Source organism: Orycteropus afer, unplaced genomic scaffold (genome assembly GCF_000298275.1).
Source record: "Orycteropus afer afer isolate SDZICR_OR568_19922 unplaced genomic scaffold, OryAfe1.0 scaffold00037, whole genome shotgun sequence".
Classification (NCBI taxonomy): Eukaryota; Metazoa; Chordata; class Mammalia; order Tubulidentata; family Orycteropodidae; genus Orycteropus; species Orycteropus afer.
The window spans coordinates 15,659,261-15,678,608 of record NW_006921624.1 but is presented as its reverse complement, the minus strand read 5'-3'; the positions used below and the strand labels follow the sequence as shown (position 1 = coordinate 15,678,608).

The window sequence follows — 19,348 nt, the reverse complement described above, 5'->3', positions numbered from 1 at the left end:
ATGAAAGACAGTGCTATATATTGGAAGTTCTCTAACTTCAGTTTCACCCTGGGTTTTAATTTCCTTGGTGTTGGATGGGTGACTGGTCATCCTCACTTCTTGCCTCAAAAGATCAGACTGATGTGATGGAGGCTAACTTAAAAGGCTTGTGATATTTAGGTGAATCTGGAAGACATTTTGAATCTCATGACAATTTCACTAAGAGGTAAATTAGAATATTTTACTTAGAATAATGTAAACTCTGGAGCACAATACATATGAAAATTTAATACAGAACACTGAGAAGATCTAAGAATATCCTATTTTTAATGCAAATAACACACATAGTATACAGTTGTTTGCAAACTGTGCAACCCCTCCCCTCATGTGTTATTTTTCTATGTGTCCTATACACATTATATGCAAAAAATACAGTAATTGCATTTTCTTTCATGTATGAGAAAATCTAAATAATTGTTACCAAGTTGCCATCAATTTAGTAGAATATGGCATGTAGCACTGGTCTTCTTTCAAAAAAACTTCAGACGAGTTTGTCCATCAGCTCTACCAGGGACTTTTTCATACATTAGACGTCGTTTTTTGACTTGTGGTTGTTTTGAGTACATGAAACCTGTTAAAGAACAGAAAGGAAAATTACTGTATTGCTGATAATGATAAAGGATACCTATTTTATCTTTTTCATCGATTGATATAGATCATATCTCTTAGTTACCTGTCTGCAAAGTGTTAACATTTCTAAACTGGGATAAAGTGATGACTATTTAAATATCATCACGTTGTCAGAAGGGCCCATTCCCTGAGAAGGATACCATGCTTGGTAAAGTAGAGGGTAAGTGAAAAAGGGGAAGACCCTCAGTGAGAGGACTGACACAGTGGCTGCAATGATGGGCTCAAGCACAGCAAGGATTGTGAGGATGGCGCAGGACTGGGCAGCGCTTCGTTCCATTGTACACAGGGTTGCTATGAGCCAGAGCCGACTTGATGGCACCTAACAACAACATTTAAATATTCGTTACCATGTTTTTTGACATTAATGTACACATACCTAATGGACCAAAAAACAACTTGTTAAGTACACATTTTATAGCTATATCTGTCTGCATTTCAATTTTCTGTGAAATGAACAAGTTATACTAAGATACCATCCAGTTATAATATTTTGGAGTAAAACAATCCAAAATGTATTGGAAAGCAACTTAGGGCTTCCTGGTTCCTGAAGGTTTCTGGTAAGCAGCCATTAATTAAGATGTAAGTTAGCTTACCCTGGGTTATTCTGAGCATAAAGCAAAGACACATTGCCTGGTCTCTCTGTACGGTAGGAAGAAACTTGTTTCTATCTGTGTGGTGAGAATGCATTTCTGTTTGTTCCCTTCCCTCTTTCCATCTCTTCCTTTTTCCTTCCTCTCTCTCTCACTCATCTTCTTTCCCTTCCTGACTCTCTGCTTCTAAGTCTGCCCTCCCTATTCCTTTTCTGTAGCTTCCTATCACTTGGCTTTGGCTAGTCTTGGTCTCATCAGCATATACCCTCTTATCTGTGGGAGATTATGTTCATCAAAGATATACTTCTTTTTAGTGAGGGGTTATCTATTAAAAAATCTATCTGCAAATTCATGTCCGGGAATTAGATCTTGTACTACAATTTAGGAGTATGATTATGCACATGAATAAATGGATAAAATTCAAGAAATGATGATAGGACCCTAGTCCCTCCTTGTGAAGCCATGGGAAGGCTGGACTGGCACCAGTAGTGTGCTAGTAAGTGTTTAACCACCAGATCTCTGAGAGTCAGTTGGGAAGGTCTCATTTATACCATTTGCCAATTTCTGTGGCATAAAGACTCCTGCCATAGCCAATTCAAACTACTGACATGATAGCAACTATTTTTTTTTTTCTTGGTAATAATCTCCCATAGCCAATTCTAAAAATTCTTACTTTTTTAAAAATGTATCTGCCAGGAAGCAATTCCCATGAAATGAATTTATCCTTTGTACCTAATACTTAGTAATTTCTACTTACTAGGAATGGTATCCATATATTACTCAATTATAAAAACCAAAAAAACCAAACTCACTGCCATTGAATCAGATCCAACTCATAGTGACCCCGTCTTGGGTTTCTGAGGCGGTATCACTACAGAAGTAGGTTGCCCAATCTTCCTTCCAACTCAATTATAAAGTACCCACAAATCCCAAGTTAACTAACACAAAGTGTGTCAAGTAGATTCACAGATGAAATCACTCTAGACTAGGCATCTAGAGATGGTCACCCTGAGGGAAAGGCAATATACCAAAAGTGAATGACCAGCACAATAATACTAAGGAAGAGGAAGGCATGGACAGGTGCACAAGAGGTACAGACAACAAAGGTAAACACACACACACAATACTGAATTATCAGTAATAACATTAATCTACGGGTGGGTACATAGGTAGACAGGTAAAATGATTAGGTACAGGTAGGCAAAAGAGAATATACCCATGACCATATATAAGTCTGGCAGACGATATTTCTACATATGCATTTGTATGAGCTATAAGAACGTCCGAATAATAGATATAATAGAGCTAATAAGAGGCAAAGTTACGATAACTTCTTAGCCACAGCCAAACACTTTGAGGGAGTGAGTCGCCAAGCCCAAGGGCTCAGGACCATGGTCACAGATGACATCAAGCTCAACTGGCATAATACGCTACACAAAAACACTGTTCTATATATCCTCTTTTGGTGAATAGTGACTGGGGTCTTAAAAGCTTGCAAGCAGCCACCTAAGATGCAACAATTGGTCTCTCCTCGTGTAGAGCAAGGAAAAGTGAAGGAAATCAAAGGCACATGGAAACAATTAGTTGAAGGGATTTGTGGACCCAGGGAACTTCAGCCAACATGACCCTGAAACCAGAATTAGATGGTGCCTGACTACCAATGCCAACCACTCAGCAAGGGATCAAAATTGGAGATCCTGGATACAGTGGGAGAAAAATGTGGAAAAGAACTCAACATCATAAGAAAGACTAGACTTACAGGTCTGATGGAGATTGGTGAAATCCCTGAGACTATGGTCCCTAGTCACCCTCAGGCCTGGAAATGAACCCACTCCCTTGGCTTAACTTTAAGTCAAACAATAGACAGGCCTATGAGGTGAAAAATTACACTAGGTGGGTATACTCCTTGAAACAATCAACCATGGGAGATCAGAAAGGCAGCATTTGCACAGGAAGAATGCTCTGAGGGCAGGAGTGCTTAGGAAAAAAGGACACAGGGAAAAGGTAACCACAGGGAGAAAGTGGGAAGAAAGCTGTTTGATTGTGGGGATTGCAATCAGTGTACACAAAATGTACATGTACTATGGAATGGAAAATGAATTTGCTCTGTAAAATTTCAACCAAATCACAATAAAAAGCTAAAACTAAAAATGAGAGAGAGAGGTCACCCACCCTGAACTGGGGCAATGAGTAATGCCCATTGGCCACAGGGGGCCTTCTATTTACCTTTAATTACCTTTATTGGGAGCTCTGGTAGCATAGTGGTTAAGACACTTGCCTGCTAACCAGACGGCTGGCGGTTCAAACCCACCAGCCACTCCTCGGAAGGAAGGTTGGGCAATCCTACTTCCGTAGTGATACTGCCTCGGAAACCCAAGGAGGGGTCGCTATGAGTCGGGGCTGACTCGACGGCACATAACAACAACAACAACAACCTTTATTACCTCTTTTCCCTCCTCACTCTCTGTACATGCTATAAAGCATGTAGACACAGCTGCCTGCCAATATAGCAATGCCGGGAGAGAGGCTTTGGTGTTCTTCTCCCATGGCATGATATGGGATATGCATGGATGGACTCAATGTAAGATTACACCCTGGGGTGGGAACCTAACCATGAGGAAACTTGGCTGATGAAGATGTTTGGTGTTCCCCTCATCCCTGTCCTGTTTATTCTAAATGCCTGTTGACCATGCCATTTAGAACAGAATCTGGTCTATGCTCTGTTTAATCTTCTTTGACTTTAGCCTCTGCTTTACTTAGATCTGTGCTGTATTTTTATTCTTAATTTATTAAGCTGAATACTTAGCTCATTTATAGTTATGAGGATTTAATATGTTACTGTTTTTTTTCACAAATAACATACCTATACGTAGAACAAGTGGAAATGATGGAACTAAAACAGCTCTGGAATAGTGCATGAATTATGTGCATACAAACACTGTGTAATTTCTTTGCATTTATTTCTTTAAAAGTCTATAATTAGAGTTTTTATTTCCTCTTTGATCCAAAAATTATTCATGAGAGTTTTTAAATTAAAACAAATTTTTAAAATTTGAAGATGGTTCTTTTTAAATTAAAGAGTATTTTCAGCAACTATTGGATAGTGTTACCTGTTAATGGTTGCTTATCTCCTTCATTAGATGAAGATTCAGTGTACCTTTTCTGTTCTAAACATTTTCCAGCTCTTTGGTAGACATACGGGCAGTCAAATTCCTTTTGATTTATATTAGAATCAGAAGAATAACATAAATCCAAATTGGGAGCAGATGGCAATTCTCTCCAGAAGGTCTTTTTAGTCCCAGCATTTGAACTTTCATATGGGAAGTCTTCTAACTGATCCGACAGACATTTTTGCTGATTAGTGAATAAATTACCTTTCTGAGAGTACCGTTTGTCAAATGCGCCATATTGTAAGTTGGATGAGTAATTCTGTCCCCATACATTTTTCTTAAAGTTCCAATGAAGAGGAGATTTAGAGCCCTCTAGGGAAAATACAGGGGAAGATATTTCTTCATTTATGCATCCTATTGCTTCATGTGTTCCCTTGATCTGGTCATTTATAAAATTAGGGGCAACTCCCTTATGAGTTGGTGATATTCTGGTTTCACAATTCATTTCACAATTCATTTGCGTTAGACCCAAACCAAAGACTTCTGACTCTGAATCATTCTGGTTTAGAAAGGAATGGCAAGTTGCTTTCCTTGATTCTGTGTTAATTAGAAAAGGATTATTTGGTACAAGGTTTCGTTTACAACTAGAGTCTTTCCAGTAGCTGGTCTGACTGTAAGAATCCACATGTGGTAAAATGTGTGGCATTTCTCTTGATCCCATAAGGGAAGAGTTGAAATTAGAAATGGTATTTGTGTCTTCCTGCACTGTTTCTAAGTCTGAATACTGGTAAGATTCATTGTGTTCTTGAATGATAGAGTCTGAAGAACCAGAAGCCGAACTCTGAGAAGTAAAGGTACTAATCCGATTTCTCTTTTCCTGAGGTAATGAAATTTGAGGTGATTTTGTTACGGAAGAAGAATCAATCTGGAATAAGGAAGTGATGCCACAAAAATGCTAAAAATAATAACAATAATTAATAAATACAATATAATAACACAAACACCAGCCAGTAAATATAAATTATGATGCTTATATATATGGAAGGAAAGTAAATATAAACAGTCTATTGAGGTATATAATCTCAATGAGGTCGTCCATATATAGATATTACATTGTTTCATATAATAAGAGCAAAAATAATTAGGCTCAGTGAAAAGAAAAACTTAGAATTTACATTTTTTATCACTTGTAATAGAATTTTTAATTACACAGTTATACATGAATACTGTTTCCTCTGTAAAATTATTTTTGTATTAATATGGCCAAAGTCTCCTTTACTACTCTAACTGAAAGGCATAAACACTGGAAGAGCAGTGCTATGCATGTGAATAGGGTTACAACTGGAGCTCTGTGAGCACAATACCATTTCAAAATGATTCAAAGTTTGATAAACTATGTTGAATTATCAATATAAAGATAGTTTAAAAATGTAGAATGTGATTAACAGTACTCTAGAATTTTACATGAAATTTAGTTCAAGTGAATTATTTATTTGCTCTGTGAAGTCCAAAACAATTAGATACCTTTATTTTGAAAACACTTATGGCAAAAAGGGATACTTAAGTGGAAAGAATATAACTTTATATATGAATATGGATTACAAATAACTAACCTTTAACACTTTTTCTGAAACTTCAGGTAGGAGATCCTGAAGTTGACAAAGAGTTGCTGTTAATATCCAGTGAAACGAGGGTCCTTTATTTAACATGAGCTGAGCTACCAATGGATTAATACATGGAAAATCAAGTAAGTACATTTCTTCCTAGGAAAGAGTTTAAGGAATCAGGTCAGTGGTCTTTTGAAAGTGACCCACTTTATTTTACTCATTTTAGCAGATTAAAATTTTTGCCATTATACCTACCACTGTGTTTGGGACATCTAGAAAGAAAATGTGGCCAGGAGGGAAAGAAATTTGTTTAAGCAGTATAGATTCATATACTCTCAGAATTGGGAAGGACCTTAAGTTCATTCAGTCTAATCCACCATCTCAAATGATTTGTTTCAATTCAATTCCTTCAACTGATGATAGTTGTTTTATTTAATGATACATCTTCTAATGAGAAAACTTTTGGGGAGGGGGCTGTTATGTATGTCAAGATTTCTTTAGCTTTGTAGACTATATACTTTCACTGTTTGACTAAGATGAACCTTGTTCATAATATATAAGAAATGTTAGAATTCCAGAAAAACTTTGCTGTGAAGAGTTTAGGAAGAACTACTTACTATCAAGCAGAACTGATCCTGGCCATCTAAAAATGGATGTTTTCAGAGAGAACTCATAAAATTCTAGATATATAGCAGCTGTCTTTACTGCTACCACATTCTGATTTTTTTCTGTGTACCACTGACTTTCTGAATGCTCTTTGATTTGCTCAAATGCCAGACATGTAAGTAGACTGGACTTGCCAGGAAACTGGACACAAATACACATGTAATAGTAAATTATACCCATACCTGCTGACAATACTGTGTTTTGTTTAGGCAGATCAAAGTTCTGTGGTTTAATATCTATGGTTATTTTTTAAATTTATTTTATAATTTTATTTATTTTTATATGTATAATTTTATAAATTTATAATTTATTTTTTGAATCTGTAAAATAGGGGTTGCTAAGAATTTACAACAAAAAAAACAAACTCACTGCTGTCGAACAGGATCCAACTCACAGCAACCCCCCTTGGGGTTTCTGAGGCGGTATCACTACAGAAGTAGACTGCCCAACCTTCCTTCTGAGGAGTGGCTGGTGGGCTTGAACCACCAGCCTTCTGGTTAGCAGTCAAATGCCTTAGGCACTATGCCACCAGAGCCCCAAAAGATATGGAAGCATTAGTCAATGAATCAGACAACATACTGCACTGGGAAAATCTGCTGCAAAAGATCTATTTAAAGTGCTGACGAGCAAAGATGTCTCTTTGAAGACCAAGGTGTGCCTAACTCAAGCCATGGTATTTTCAATTGCCTCATATGTATGTGAAAGCTGGACAATGAGTAAGAGAGACCGAAGAAGAGTTGATGCTTATGAGTTGTGGTGTTGGCAAAGAATACTGAAAGTACCATGGATTGCCAGAATGAACAAATCTGTCCTGGAAGAAGTGCTGCTCCTTGGAAGCGAGAATGGCCAGACTTTGTCTCACCTACTTTGGTAATGTTGTCAGAAGGGACCATTCCCTGGAGAAGGATATCATGCTTAGTAAAGTGGAGGGTCAGTGAAAAAGGGGAAGGCTCTCAACGAGATGAACTGACAGACTGGATGCAATGATGGGCTCAGGTATACCAAGGATTGTGAGGCTGGTGTTGGACCAGGCAGCATTTTGTTCTGTTGTACATAGGGTCACTAAGAGTCAGAGTCAACTTGATGGCACCTAACAACAACAACAAAAGATATACAAGGAAAAGCCTCATTCTTAGCCCATTCCCCCATTTCTCCTCTCTGAAGATAACCAATGTTACTGTTTCTTGTGTATCTTTCCAGAAGTATTTTATTCATTTACAAAAAAATGCATATAAATATTATTTTCCCTGTTTTGCACAAAAGGTAGCATGATATGCTGTTATATAACTTCCATTTTTCATTTAGCAATATATCTTAAAGATCATTCCGTATTAATACATAAAGCCCCTCATCATTCTTTTTTATGGCTTCATTATATGACTATATTTTTTAAAAAAGGGAATAGGAATACTTCTATTGGTATGAGAATTTGTAAACACTTAAAAGTAATTTACAGAAAAATATAAATATTTCATAAGCTTACTTTCAATTTCAGTTATAAAACTGAATTATTAAGAAATCATGAAATAAGATTTTGCTATTTTTTAATATATCTCTAAACCAAGAAAAAAAAAAAAAAAGCAAACTCACTGCCATCGAGTTGGTTCCGACTCATAGCAACCTGTCCTTGGGTTTCTGAGGCTGTATCTCTATGGAAGTAGATTGCCCAGTCTTCCTTCCGAGGAGTGGCTGGTGGGTTTGAACCATCAGCCTTCTGGTTAGCAGTCAAATTTAGGTATTAGAAAAATTATTTAAAAAATATTAGGTACTGAAGTCACTATAATAAGTGCAACTTGAATGTTCATTATAAAAGTGCCAGTTAAAACTGTTCTGTGAAAAATACCCATGATTCTGGAAAATAACATGAGTACCTGTTATTGTCTATCATGGGCAAAAATATGCTACCAGAAAGAACACTGAAATCATATATTTATATTTGCTTTGAGAAAATATAATTTATACATTTAAGAAATAAACCTTAGAAGGTGAAACTTCGAGCCAAGATTTATCCAACCATTCATGAGGATCTCTCTTGGAAGTCATTAAATGGTGGTCAGCAATTTGTCGAATTATCAATGCAGTCTCTTCTATTCCTGGTGCAATTAGAAGCTAAAATATATATTTTCATGTTAGATTATGGGAAACATTAGGGAGCAAAACAGATGATTCAAAATTAGTTCATAGTTCAAACAACAATTAAATCAACTGATTATGACTTTTAAACAATATTTAAGATATAATTTATTATCTATGTGAAATCCAGGATATTTTATTTGAGGGTAACCAATTTTCTTTCCTTCTTTAAATATGATATCTTTGTAGTTTCAACTTTTGAAACTAAATTGTTTTTCTTCACTTTAATTTGGCTTTTAATAATAAGATCTTTTAAATATATTTGCTGTTTTATTTCATCTATATTAGAAGAAATAGCAATTTGATTATCACTAGTGATATTTAACTTCTCCTATTTCTAGGTAAAACCTATTAGTTCTCAACGAAAAATAAAACATTTCTTAATTCCAAGATTTTTTTTAAAAAGTCAAATGAAAAAAGGATATAATGAATTTAATGCTGTATATAAAAATAAGGTTTTGATTTAGAGTTGTAATTTCCGGTATAGGGGGAATTGTTATAGCCAATCTTGGATTATTTGATTCTAAGGTACCCCTGGCGAAAATGTGTCTATGTGTCTGTGTGTATATTAATCTTAACTCTAAACGCCAATTTTTTTTAAAAAAATTATATTTTGTTGTATTTTTGGTAGAAGTGTACATAGTAAAATAGATTCCCATTCAACAATTTCTACACATATTATAAAAAACAATTTCTCAACATTCTCTCTTTCTTGTATGTCATGAGTATTCTGCTCAGTGCTTTCTGTCTTCCAAAATACTAGCCTTTGTCTTCCCCTATTGTACTTTCTCTTCATCTTTTAGATTTGGTCAAGGAAAGATGGTTCATAGGTTAGCAGTTTAATGTGTATAGAGAAATGCTGCTCTAAGCTATGAGGTCTTAGAGATGTAAATATCCTATCTAGTAGAGGAAACTTAAGGAACAAAGACTGTACCAACCTCACAAAATAATTAAAATTTTTTCTCTCACTGGAATAACAAATACAAAATTTAGTATACACTTGGAGAGCATAAGTATTCTAAAGAAAGATTTCCTTTAAATTATATTAAATATATTCATAGAGGGCCCAGAAACATTTTATTTCCAAATTTATTTTATAGCTAACTTTTGGATGTTTTGAGAAGTCTGACATTTTCATTTAAATATAAGTTTTATTTTAAAAGCAAGATTTTATGATCATCATAATGAATGTTATTTTAATTTATTGGGACAAGGATTCTGAGGTTCATGGCTAGACTTTACGGGACCTAAAACCCCTTAAAATTGTTTTTAAAATTTTGTGTATGTGTGTACTTACACATTTTTCTACAAAGAGCATTTGTAAGACATCTATAGAACTTTTTGATATTATAATAACATTTAGCATAACAATATTAGCACTATACCTACTCCACTTATCTGCTATCTCATTATTCATCATTTTGCATTATAACAATAGTAAAAAATCTACTCTGCGACTCTTTTGCACATTAATGACGTATGTCTGGCAGTAACAAACACTGAGGAGTGACGTGAAAGTAATGCTGTGATGGTTAAGGTTATGTGTCAACTTGGGTTGGCAATGATTCTCAGTGGTTTGGCAGTTATGTAATGATGTAATGTGGTAATTATGTAATGATATAGTCACCGTGCATTTTGTGATCTGATGTGGTCATCCTCCATTTTTTGCACAACAGCAATTTTTCATATAATGACCTGGTCTTTGAAAACTAACCATGTAGATTAAGTGAGGAGTGGGTATACTTTAGTTTAAGAAAACTAAATGTATTTATTTAAATTTATTTAAATGTATTTAAGCTTCTTAATACTTCCTCTATGGTTTGGCTCTTCAGATGCCTACGAATAAAAAGGTCCAAACAGTAGGAAGTGAGAATAGAAAAGTGTTGATCCCTGAATTTAGAGGAATGTCTGAATTTCAGCACAGAACACTGAAAATAGGAAAAGAAAGGAGACTGTTTGGAGACCACTCAGGTAATGCTCTATTCATATGTTTAAGATTTCCATTTTACAGCAGATGAAAACTTAGTACATCTTTCATAAGTGATTATTTTTTGATCAAGGGATACTTATTTTTATTCATATCTTTTCATGTTTCAAAAAACATCTAAATTATAATCAAGAAATAAAAAATGTTAACTTTATTAAAGATTTTTAGAATAGAAGTGTAAGTGGTAAGAATATTTATTAATTTAAAACTGTTCTTAATGGAACAACTACAATGGAAATAATGAGAATGCTCACAGTTATAAAGAATGTAACCAATGTCCCTGAACAATTAGTGTAGAAATTTTTGCCTGAGAACATAAACTGCCATGTAAACCTCCACTGAAAACACAATAAAATATTATTTGAAAACAAAAACTATTCTTTATTTGGCTTTTAAGCAGTTTTCAATTTGCCTACTTAATGTTTCTTCTTACTGGGAACTTGTGTTTCAGTATAATTTTGATTTATGAAAAATACTTATAAACAGATAGCATAAGAATACCTTTACATCCAGTTCTTCAGATTTTAAGCCAAATGAAATCAAAGCTGAATAAATCAGTGCTAGGTGATGAAGTGTCTTTTCTGTAAGGTGATACCTAAAAAGAATTATGTTACTATAGAGTCATACCTCATTTTACTGTGCTTCACAGATACTGCATTTTTTTACAAATTGAAGGTTTGTGGCAACACTGCATTGAGCAAGTCTATTGGCGCCATTTTCCAACAGCATGTGCTCACTTGGTGTCTCTGTGTCACGTTTTGGTCATTCTCATAGTACTCAAACTTTTTCATAATGCTATTACACACCTAATAGACTACAGTATAGGGCAAACATAACTTTTATATGCACTGGGAAGCCAAAAAGTTTGTCTGACTTGCTTTCTTGCAATATTTGCTTTATTTCAGTGTTCTGGAACTGAATCCACAATATATGCTGAGGTATGTCTGTATGTTTACTCATCTGACATCTGATTGTAGTTATTATAAATTCATTGTCTTCTATATTTCATAATGTCATTACAATAACCTAGCTAAGACAATATTAACACTAATGTGGCATACTCATGCTTTTTTTTCCTACTCAGCACCTTTTTGAAAACTATTTCTACCTGCACTCTAATAATACTGTTAAATCTATGGGATGCTGGGAGGTGCATGGTGTGGGAAAGCAGTTTAACTACTTCATGGCTCCACGAAACCAAACCAAACCCCCTGTCCTCAAGTTGATTCTGACTCACAGTGACCCTAAAGGACAGAGAGTATAACTGCCCCATAGAGTTTCTAAGCTTGTAAATCTTTAAGGAAGCAGACTGCCACATCTTTCTCCCATGGAGCGGCTGCTCGGTTTGAACTGCCAACAATTAAATTAGCAGTTAAGCACTGTAACCACTGTGCCACTAGGGCTCCAGGGATGGCTCTGTAACTGAAGCCTAGCTAATGAGAATATTGTGTCCCCCTGGCCAAAATAACAGTTCCAGATATGTGTACATGACCAAAGCCAGACTAACTGGAATCCTCCCTGGAGCTTTTTTCCTGTACTCTTACAAAAAAACCACTTTCACCCCCTTTTATGGTTATTAAGCAGGCAGGATATAAGCAGGCAGTGGGTGCTTATTCCTACTATTTTATGCAAAAAGCTTGCCTGAGAAAGAAGCCAACATGGAGCAAAGAAGAGCCAAGAAACAGAGATATCCATTGTCACAATGAGTCCCTGGATCCAGCCATACCTTCCCCTGGTTTTTTAGTAACATGATCCAAGAAATTCCATTTTTGTTGTTTAGACTAGTTAAAGTAGGTTTCTGTCAATTCCAACTAGCGGAGTTCAAATACAACTAGTTTCTAAGATTAATGCACTATTTCTCACTTATCGACTACCTTATTATCCAACACTTGTATTTATAACATTGGTTAAAATTTACTATCTGGCCATTTTCCACATTAACAGTGTCCATCTGGTAGTGACAAATGCCAGTGTGCAAAGTAACACTGGCTGTGACTGTTAAGATTATGTATCACCTTAACTAGGCCATGATTCTCAGTGGTTTGGCAGTTATGTAATGATACAGTCATCCTCCATCTGTGATCTGGTGTGGTCATCCTCCATTTTCACATAATGCCAATATTTGCATAACAACCTACTCTTTGGAACCTAGCCCCATAGATAAGTGAGGAGTAGGTGCATTATGTAAGTAGTCCTGTAAAGAAAAATCTAACAAATGTTCCACTACTTCTGTTATAATGGAAAATATAAAAGTGGTCTGAAATTGTTCATTCAGCAGATAGACAGTTATAATCATGTTTTGAACCTAAAGGTGCCTCATATAAAAAGGATTCAATGAAGCATAATTGTAGGTAATGTCCCTAAGGATATCTTTAATCTTTTTTTTCAGATGCTGAACTATTTTGAGGAGGAACCTCAATACTGTTTTACAATGCCCTTGAATTATACATGTCCCCTGTACAGAAAAGAGGTGACATAGCAAGCCTGAGACTACTATCCTTGTTAAGGCTACTGTAAAGTTGGCCCTTGGCTACTTTCTGGGACCTTGGATTTCAGGAGTTATCACCATTGTCTGACAAGAGTAGCTTACTGTGCCTAACTGCGTATGCAAAACATTTGGTTTCTGCTGAACACCTGCTTTACTTCTGCAATGAGATTTTTTTTAATTGTATAATTAATTTTTAATGAAAAATTTGTGTATAAATAAATTTTGAGTCCCTCCTTGTTTTTTCCTGTACTTCAGCTGTACCACTAGAATTGTAGGTGGATGTTTTTGTTGTTGTTCACTGCTATCAAGTTGATTCGACTCATAGGGACCCTTCCTTGGGTTTCCGAGGTGGTATCTCTATAGAAGCAAACTGCCCAATCTTCCTTCTGAGGAGTGGCTGGTGGGTTTGAACTGCCAGCCTTCTGATTAGCAGTCAAATGCCTTAGGCACTGTGCCAAAACTTTTTAAAATTTTCTAATCTATTTATTTATCCAGAACACTTCCAAGGAACTTTAAATGCTTCGTAAGTCATCAGAATTATTATTTTTATTTTCAGTTCTGGTAGAAAGGGAAAAACTAGGTTATTTGACTTATTGGAGGTTACTTGCTAATAGAAGAATGAATAAGAAAGTATTTAGATTCTTTCTTAAACAAGGAAGTCAATAAGGGAAAAATCACACAATTAATGTCAAAGAAAATGTCTGCATCTTTTCTAAAAATTAAAGAATATTTTAAAACTTCTACTATGACTGATATATGTATCAGTCTGTACCAAGACCAAACCAAACGCACTGCCATCGAGTCGGATCTGACTCATAGCAACCCCTCCTTGGGTTTCCGAGGTGGTATCACTACAGAAGTAGATTGCCTATCAGTCTGTTGGGATATAAAAAATATGAGTAAGACTAGTTTGTGCTTTATAGGAGAGATTCATTGATCTAACCTAGGAATATTTACCAATTACTTATCATCTAAAAGAAATATGCTTCAAGGAGACAGCTCAGGGGGCAGGAGTGCATGCGAGGGAAGGACACAGGAAAGAGGTAACTATGGGGAGGACGAAGGAGGGGAGCTGTTGCATTGTGGGAAACTGCAGTCAATGTCAGGAGACAGTGTATGTGAGCTGCTGTATGGAAAATGAATTTGCTCTGTAAACTTTCACCCAAATCACAATAAAAATTTAAAAATAAATAAATAAAAGCAGTGTGCTTAATGCTATAGGATAAGTACTACAAAGAGTACTACAAAATAAAATGTGATTAAAACAAAAAAGAGAGCTAAGAAATTCAAAGGATGGAAAGGCCATGCCTCAATACCTGCTTGTGTGAATGAGTAGGGTGTTGAGGAAAGCTGCATAGAAAAAGTGCTATCCGGGGATGGGACCTGAAGGACAGACACAGTTTCACCAGATTAAATAGCTGGAGGAAGTAGAAAACATTGCAGGAAGAAATGTATGAGTAAAAGTGCAAGTGGGAAAGCAAGGAGCATGTTTGCAACCCAATGAGCAGTTCTTTTGGTTGAAGTGGAAAGCAGTGAACATTGTTAAGTCTGAAAATATAGGTTGAGATTATATTGTGAGGACCTTGAATATTAGGATGAGTACTTTGTGTGCATTCAGTAGATAATGGAGAAGTCAGTGAAAGTTTTTTGTTGTTGTTTAAATTTTATTTGATCAGAGTGAAATAATTAAGAGCTCTGCTAGTGCTGTGGTTATTGGGCTGCTGACCAAAAGGTCAGCAGTTTGAACCTACCAGCTGCTCCATGGGAGAAAGATGAGACAGATGAGGCAGTTTGCTTCCATAAGGATTTACAGCCCTGGAAACCCTATGGGGTGGTTTTACTCTGTCCTTTAGGGTCAATATGAGTCGGAATTGACTCAATGGTGTGGGCTTAGGGTTTTTTTTTTTTTTTTTTTTTAATGACAGATTATGGAGAAGAGCATTGAGAGGCATCTTGAAGTAGGAAAACAGTTAGCAGTTTGTTATAGTATTCCTCATAAAATAACAAGAATCTGAACTAAGATACTGGTAATGCAAATGGAAGGGAAGGGAGAGATGGAAGAGAAAGTCCGTTGATGAGATCTAGAGGATCTGTTTCCCAGCCTCAGTGATTAGAAGAAAGGCAGTGTCATAAATAGGTAAAGGGCAGATGAGAGGAGACACAGGTATGGAAGGGACAGAAAACAGGCTGAATTGCTGTTTGAATGTGTTAAATTAGAGACCTGTAGAATACCAAGGTAGAAATATTTAATAGGGTGAGATGCATGTCAGAATTCCAAAATGAGACCGCAGCTGCAGGAAGAAATGTAATAATTATATGCAAAGAGATGATGGCTGAAGCTATGGGAGTAGGCAGGATTTTTAGTGGATAAAATGGAATAAAGAAGAGAACTCATAACAGGAATACTTGGAAACCAGGACAAGAAGGAAGAGGTACATACAGAGGCGTAGAGAGGCAGACGATCAAGTGTCATGGAACTAAAGAATTTTAAGAAAGCAAGCCCTGACAGCAATAGTAAATACTTCATAGCAATCAAATAAAAATATCTTTGAAGGTGACCATAAGAAAGTCATGAGTGACTCTGAGAGACAGAGATCAAGCACAAAGGAAGGTCAAAAAGTAAAAGGATAAAGTGGAAGCAGTGCTTTAAAAAAGTTTAGAGGTGAGGAAGAGGAGAGACATATAATCATAACTCAAGCCAGTGTCTTGGCATGGATTTCTTGTAATTTTTCAGATGAGCACATCAATGAAGGAAAGCATAAAATGCTAATTAACTGTATATTTAATAACTAGATGGAATTATTTAAGAATGATTCATCTTTTAGCAGATTTATCTTTTAGTCTAGAATTACAGAGTAATAGTCAGTGAAACACTTAAAGAAGTAATTCTTAATGAGGTGGGGGTAAGTAAGGATTTGCATAGGATGTCCAGGGAAATATGTATCATCTCCACATTCCAATTTGTTTTCCTATGGGCATGTCTACATTTCCTTGAGATTCCTTGACTTAAACTAGATGACCAAGCAGAAAATTTTCTATTCAAAGAAGAAGATTAAATAACAAGAAATAGGAACATGACTTTGGGTGAAAAATGTTTACATACTCTGTATCCAGTGTTTTCTTAGAATATAAAATTATCCAACAATAGCTGTACTGGAATGATAATGCCATTAGTCTCATGATGATATTGTCTGATGCCTTCTCATAATTCATTTCTTCCAGATCCTGCCAGAAAATAAAAAAAACAAAAAATTAAGTTATGAAACTATTGTTTCTATCTCTCAAGAATCCATGATATGTGAATAACTTGAGAAGAGTCAGGGGTTTGGGCTCCCATTTCATGGGAAATTAAAATCACACTGCAAGTATTGGCAAGAAAGCTACAGTAGACATAAAACAGGTAATGATAACTTCAGCAAGGGGGCTCATGGATCTTCTGTGGTCCTAGATATGGAGAAACCAGACTACAGGTACCCCCATTTGGGCAATGTCCTTTGTGAACAGGGATCTGGTTATTCCTAAAGGCAAGAGAAAACATATTCAAAGACATATGGGATAATTCTCACTGCATGCATACTTAAGGATGATTAAGAAAGCAGCAGTTATTGACTTCCCAGGAATATCTACCTAATGGTCTCTATCCCTTTTTCCTTTACCATTAATCTAGACTTGCACATTACCATAACATTTGCCATTCATTTATACTTTAAGACATTAACCCTGATTGCTACTTCCCACTCCTAACCTATCAACTTAATTGCTTTGTACTTGGCACTCCAATAGAGAAAACATACAGAGATTGCGTTAAGACTTTATAAATCTTAATTACCAATTTGCATGGATTTTTTTAAAGAGAATTTCTCTGTCTTTTCAAAAACAAGATTAATTAGAGGCAATATTGACTTATGTTCTAATTTCACCATATTGCCAATCACCAATTAATGTTGTTAGCTGCCATCAAGTTGGCCCCTGATTCATTGAGACCCCACACATAACAGGATCAAACCATTATGATCCATAGACTTTTTATTGCCTAATTTTTTGAAAGCAGATCACCAGGCCTTCCTTCTTAGTCTGTCTTCGTGTTGAAGCTCTTTTGAAATCTGCTCAACATTATTAGCACTATGCAAGCCTCTACTGACAGACAAAGAAGCTCTGGTGGTGCAGTGCTTAAGGCATCTGACTGCTAACCAGAAGACTGGTGGTTCAAACCCACAAGCTGCTCCACAGAAGGAAGACGGGGCAATCTGCTTCCGTAAAGATTTACCACCTTGGGAAGCCAATGGGAGTCCCTGTCAGAATCCACTTGATGGCAGTGGATCTGGTTTCTGACAGACAGGTGGCTATACTTGAAGTACACTGCCAGAAATCAAACCTGGGCGCCTGCACGGAGGTCAAGAATTATACCACTGAACACCACTGTCCTCATCAATTAATGTATTACCCCCAATTAAGAAACACCAAAACCAGAAAACTAAGCCCACTGCCATCTAGTCAATTCCAACTCATAGCAACTCTATAGAACTGAGTAGAACTGCCCCATAGGGTTTCCAAGGCTGTAAATCTTTACAGAAGCAGACTGCCTCATCTTTGTCCCATGGAGTGGCTGGCGAGTTCAAACTGCTGACTTTTTGGTTAGCAGCTGAATATTTTAACTTTTTAAAGGAGTGCCACAAGAGCTCCTTATTAAGAAACACAGTGGCAAATGTACTTTATAGTTCTCTTGGCTTTGACTCTGTGCTAGAGCACTGTCGTTCTTTTCCTCTACATTGAAAGGTGTATTTATCCTTTTAAATGTATTCAAAAGATCAGCACATTTTAATTGGTGGAAAAAAAAAAACCAACATAGTGGCTGAAATTTGATATTTTAAAACTTTCAATATTATAATTATTCTGTGAATATATTTTAAAACAGGTCAGTACAATAATAAAGATAAAATATTGGTTTGTCTTCTTAAAGTGTGTTAAGAATTATAAGGCAGCAAAGAAGCTTGGCAATAGTCATTTTCCAAAGTGATGATTTTAGCACTTATGGCCCATTTGCTCAACTGCTAACTGATGGGTCAGTGGCTCAAAACGACCAGCCATTCTGCAGGAGAAATATGTGGCAATCTACTTCCCTACATACTGTTGTTGTTATGTGCCCTCGAGTCAGACCCAACTCATAGCAATCCCTCCTTGGGTTTCCGAGGCAGTATCACTACGGAAGTAGATTGCCCCATCTTCCTTCCGAGGAGTGGCTGGTGGGTTTGAACCGGCAGCCCTCTGGTTAGCAGTCCAGTGCCTTAGGCACTATGCTACCAGAGCTCCCTAAATACTAGAACCTAGGAAAACCCTATGGGCAGTTCTACTCAGTTCTAAAGGGTCCCCAAGAGTTAGAATTGACTAATTGGCAATGGGTTACAGGCCCATTTGCAAAGTTTTAGAAGAAATAGAGAAAAGTTAAAAATAAATTACATGGGTTTATATTTTAAAATATATTTGAATTTATATTTTTTTATTGTATAGTTTTACCTGTAAAAGTATGGCAGTGTGTTCATCAACCGTCACCACTACATAATACTCTACACCCCCAAAGAGTTTCAATGACTCACTGCACCTTCTCTCCACTAGTGTGATATTATAGCTGTAAAATACAACATTCTTAGATGAAATAATGAAATGGTTAAGAAATATTCTTCAAGAAAGCTGTACTGTCCTCCTGCATATTAAATTATTTGAATTACTGTGTTTTTTCTTTCATACATAAACTTAATCTACTTTATAAATTTGAAGACTAAATTATAATTTAGTCAACATAAAAAATAAACTAATTATATATTGCTTTAGGTATTCTGCTAAATATTACTGCAAAGATTACTATTATAAACTTTTTGACCACTTTACTCCAGTTCTTTAACTAAAATTCATGAAATCTAAACATTGTTATGAAACTAAAAAATTTTTCAAATATCAGAATTTTTAGTTTCCATTAAAATTAGCCAACATTTCTTTCTTTTTTTTAAATTTTATTTTGATTTGGGTGAAGATTTACAGAGTAAATTCACTTTTCATACAGCAGTTCACATATACTTTGTCTCATGTCATTGACCAAAATT

At 35.8% G+C, this 19,348-nt stretch overlaps 1 protein-coding gene and 1 non-coding gene across 2 annotated transcripts in view; one reads left to right on the top strand and one right to left on the bottom strand.

The window, feature by feature from the left end:
- Positions 1–509: 509 nt before the first annotated feature.
- The window catches only part of SHOC1 (shortage in chiasmata 1), an 86,330-nt gene continuing 67,491 nt past the window's right edge, over positions 510–19,348 (bottom strand). Inside the window, 7 exon segments of the mRNA XM_007936769.1 lie at positions 510–610; positions 4,370–5,324; positions 5,983–6,132; positions 8,620–8,751; positions 11,264–11,357; positions 16,354–16,475; positions 18,765–18,876. Of these exon segments, the coding sequence (XP_007934960.1) occupies positions 510–610; positions 4,370–5,324; positions 5,983–6,132; positions 8,620–8,751; positions 11,264–11,357; positions 16,354–16,475; positions 18,765–18,876 (1,666 nt within the window).
- LOC122149641 lies at positions 17,942–18,069 on the top strand. The gene has a single exon (XR_006163245.1). It is a non-coding gene; the product is annotated as a small nucleolar RNA SNORA22 (small nucleolar RNA).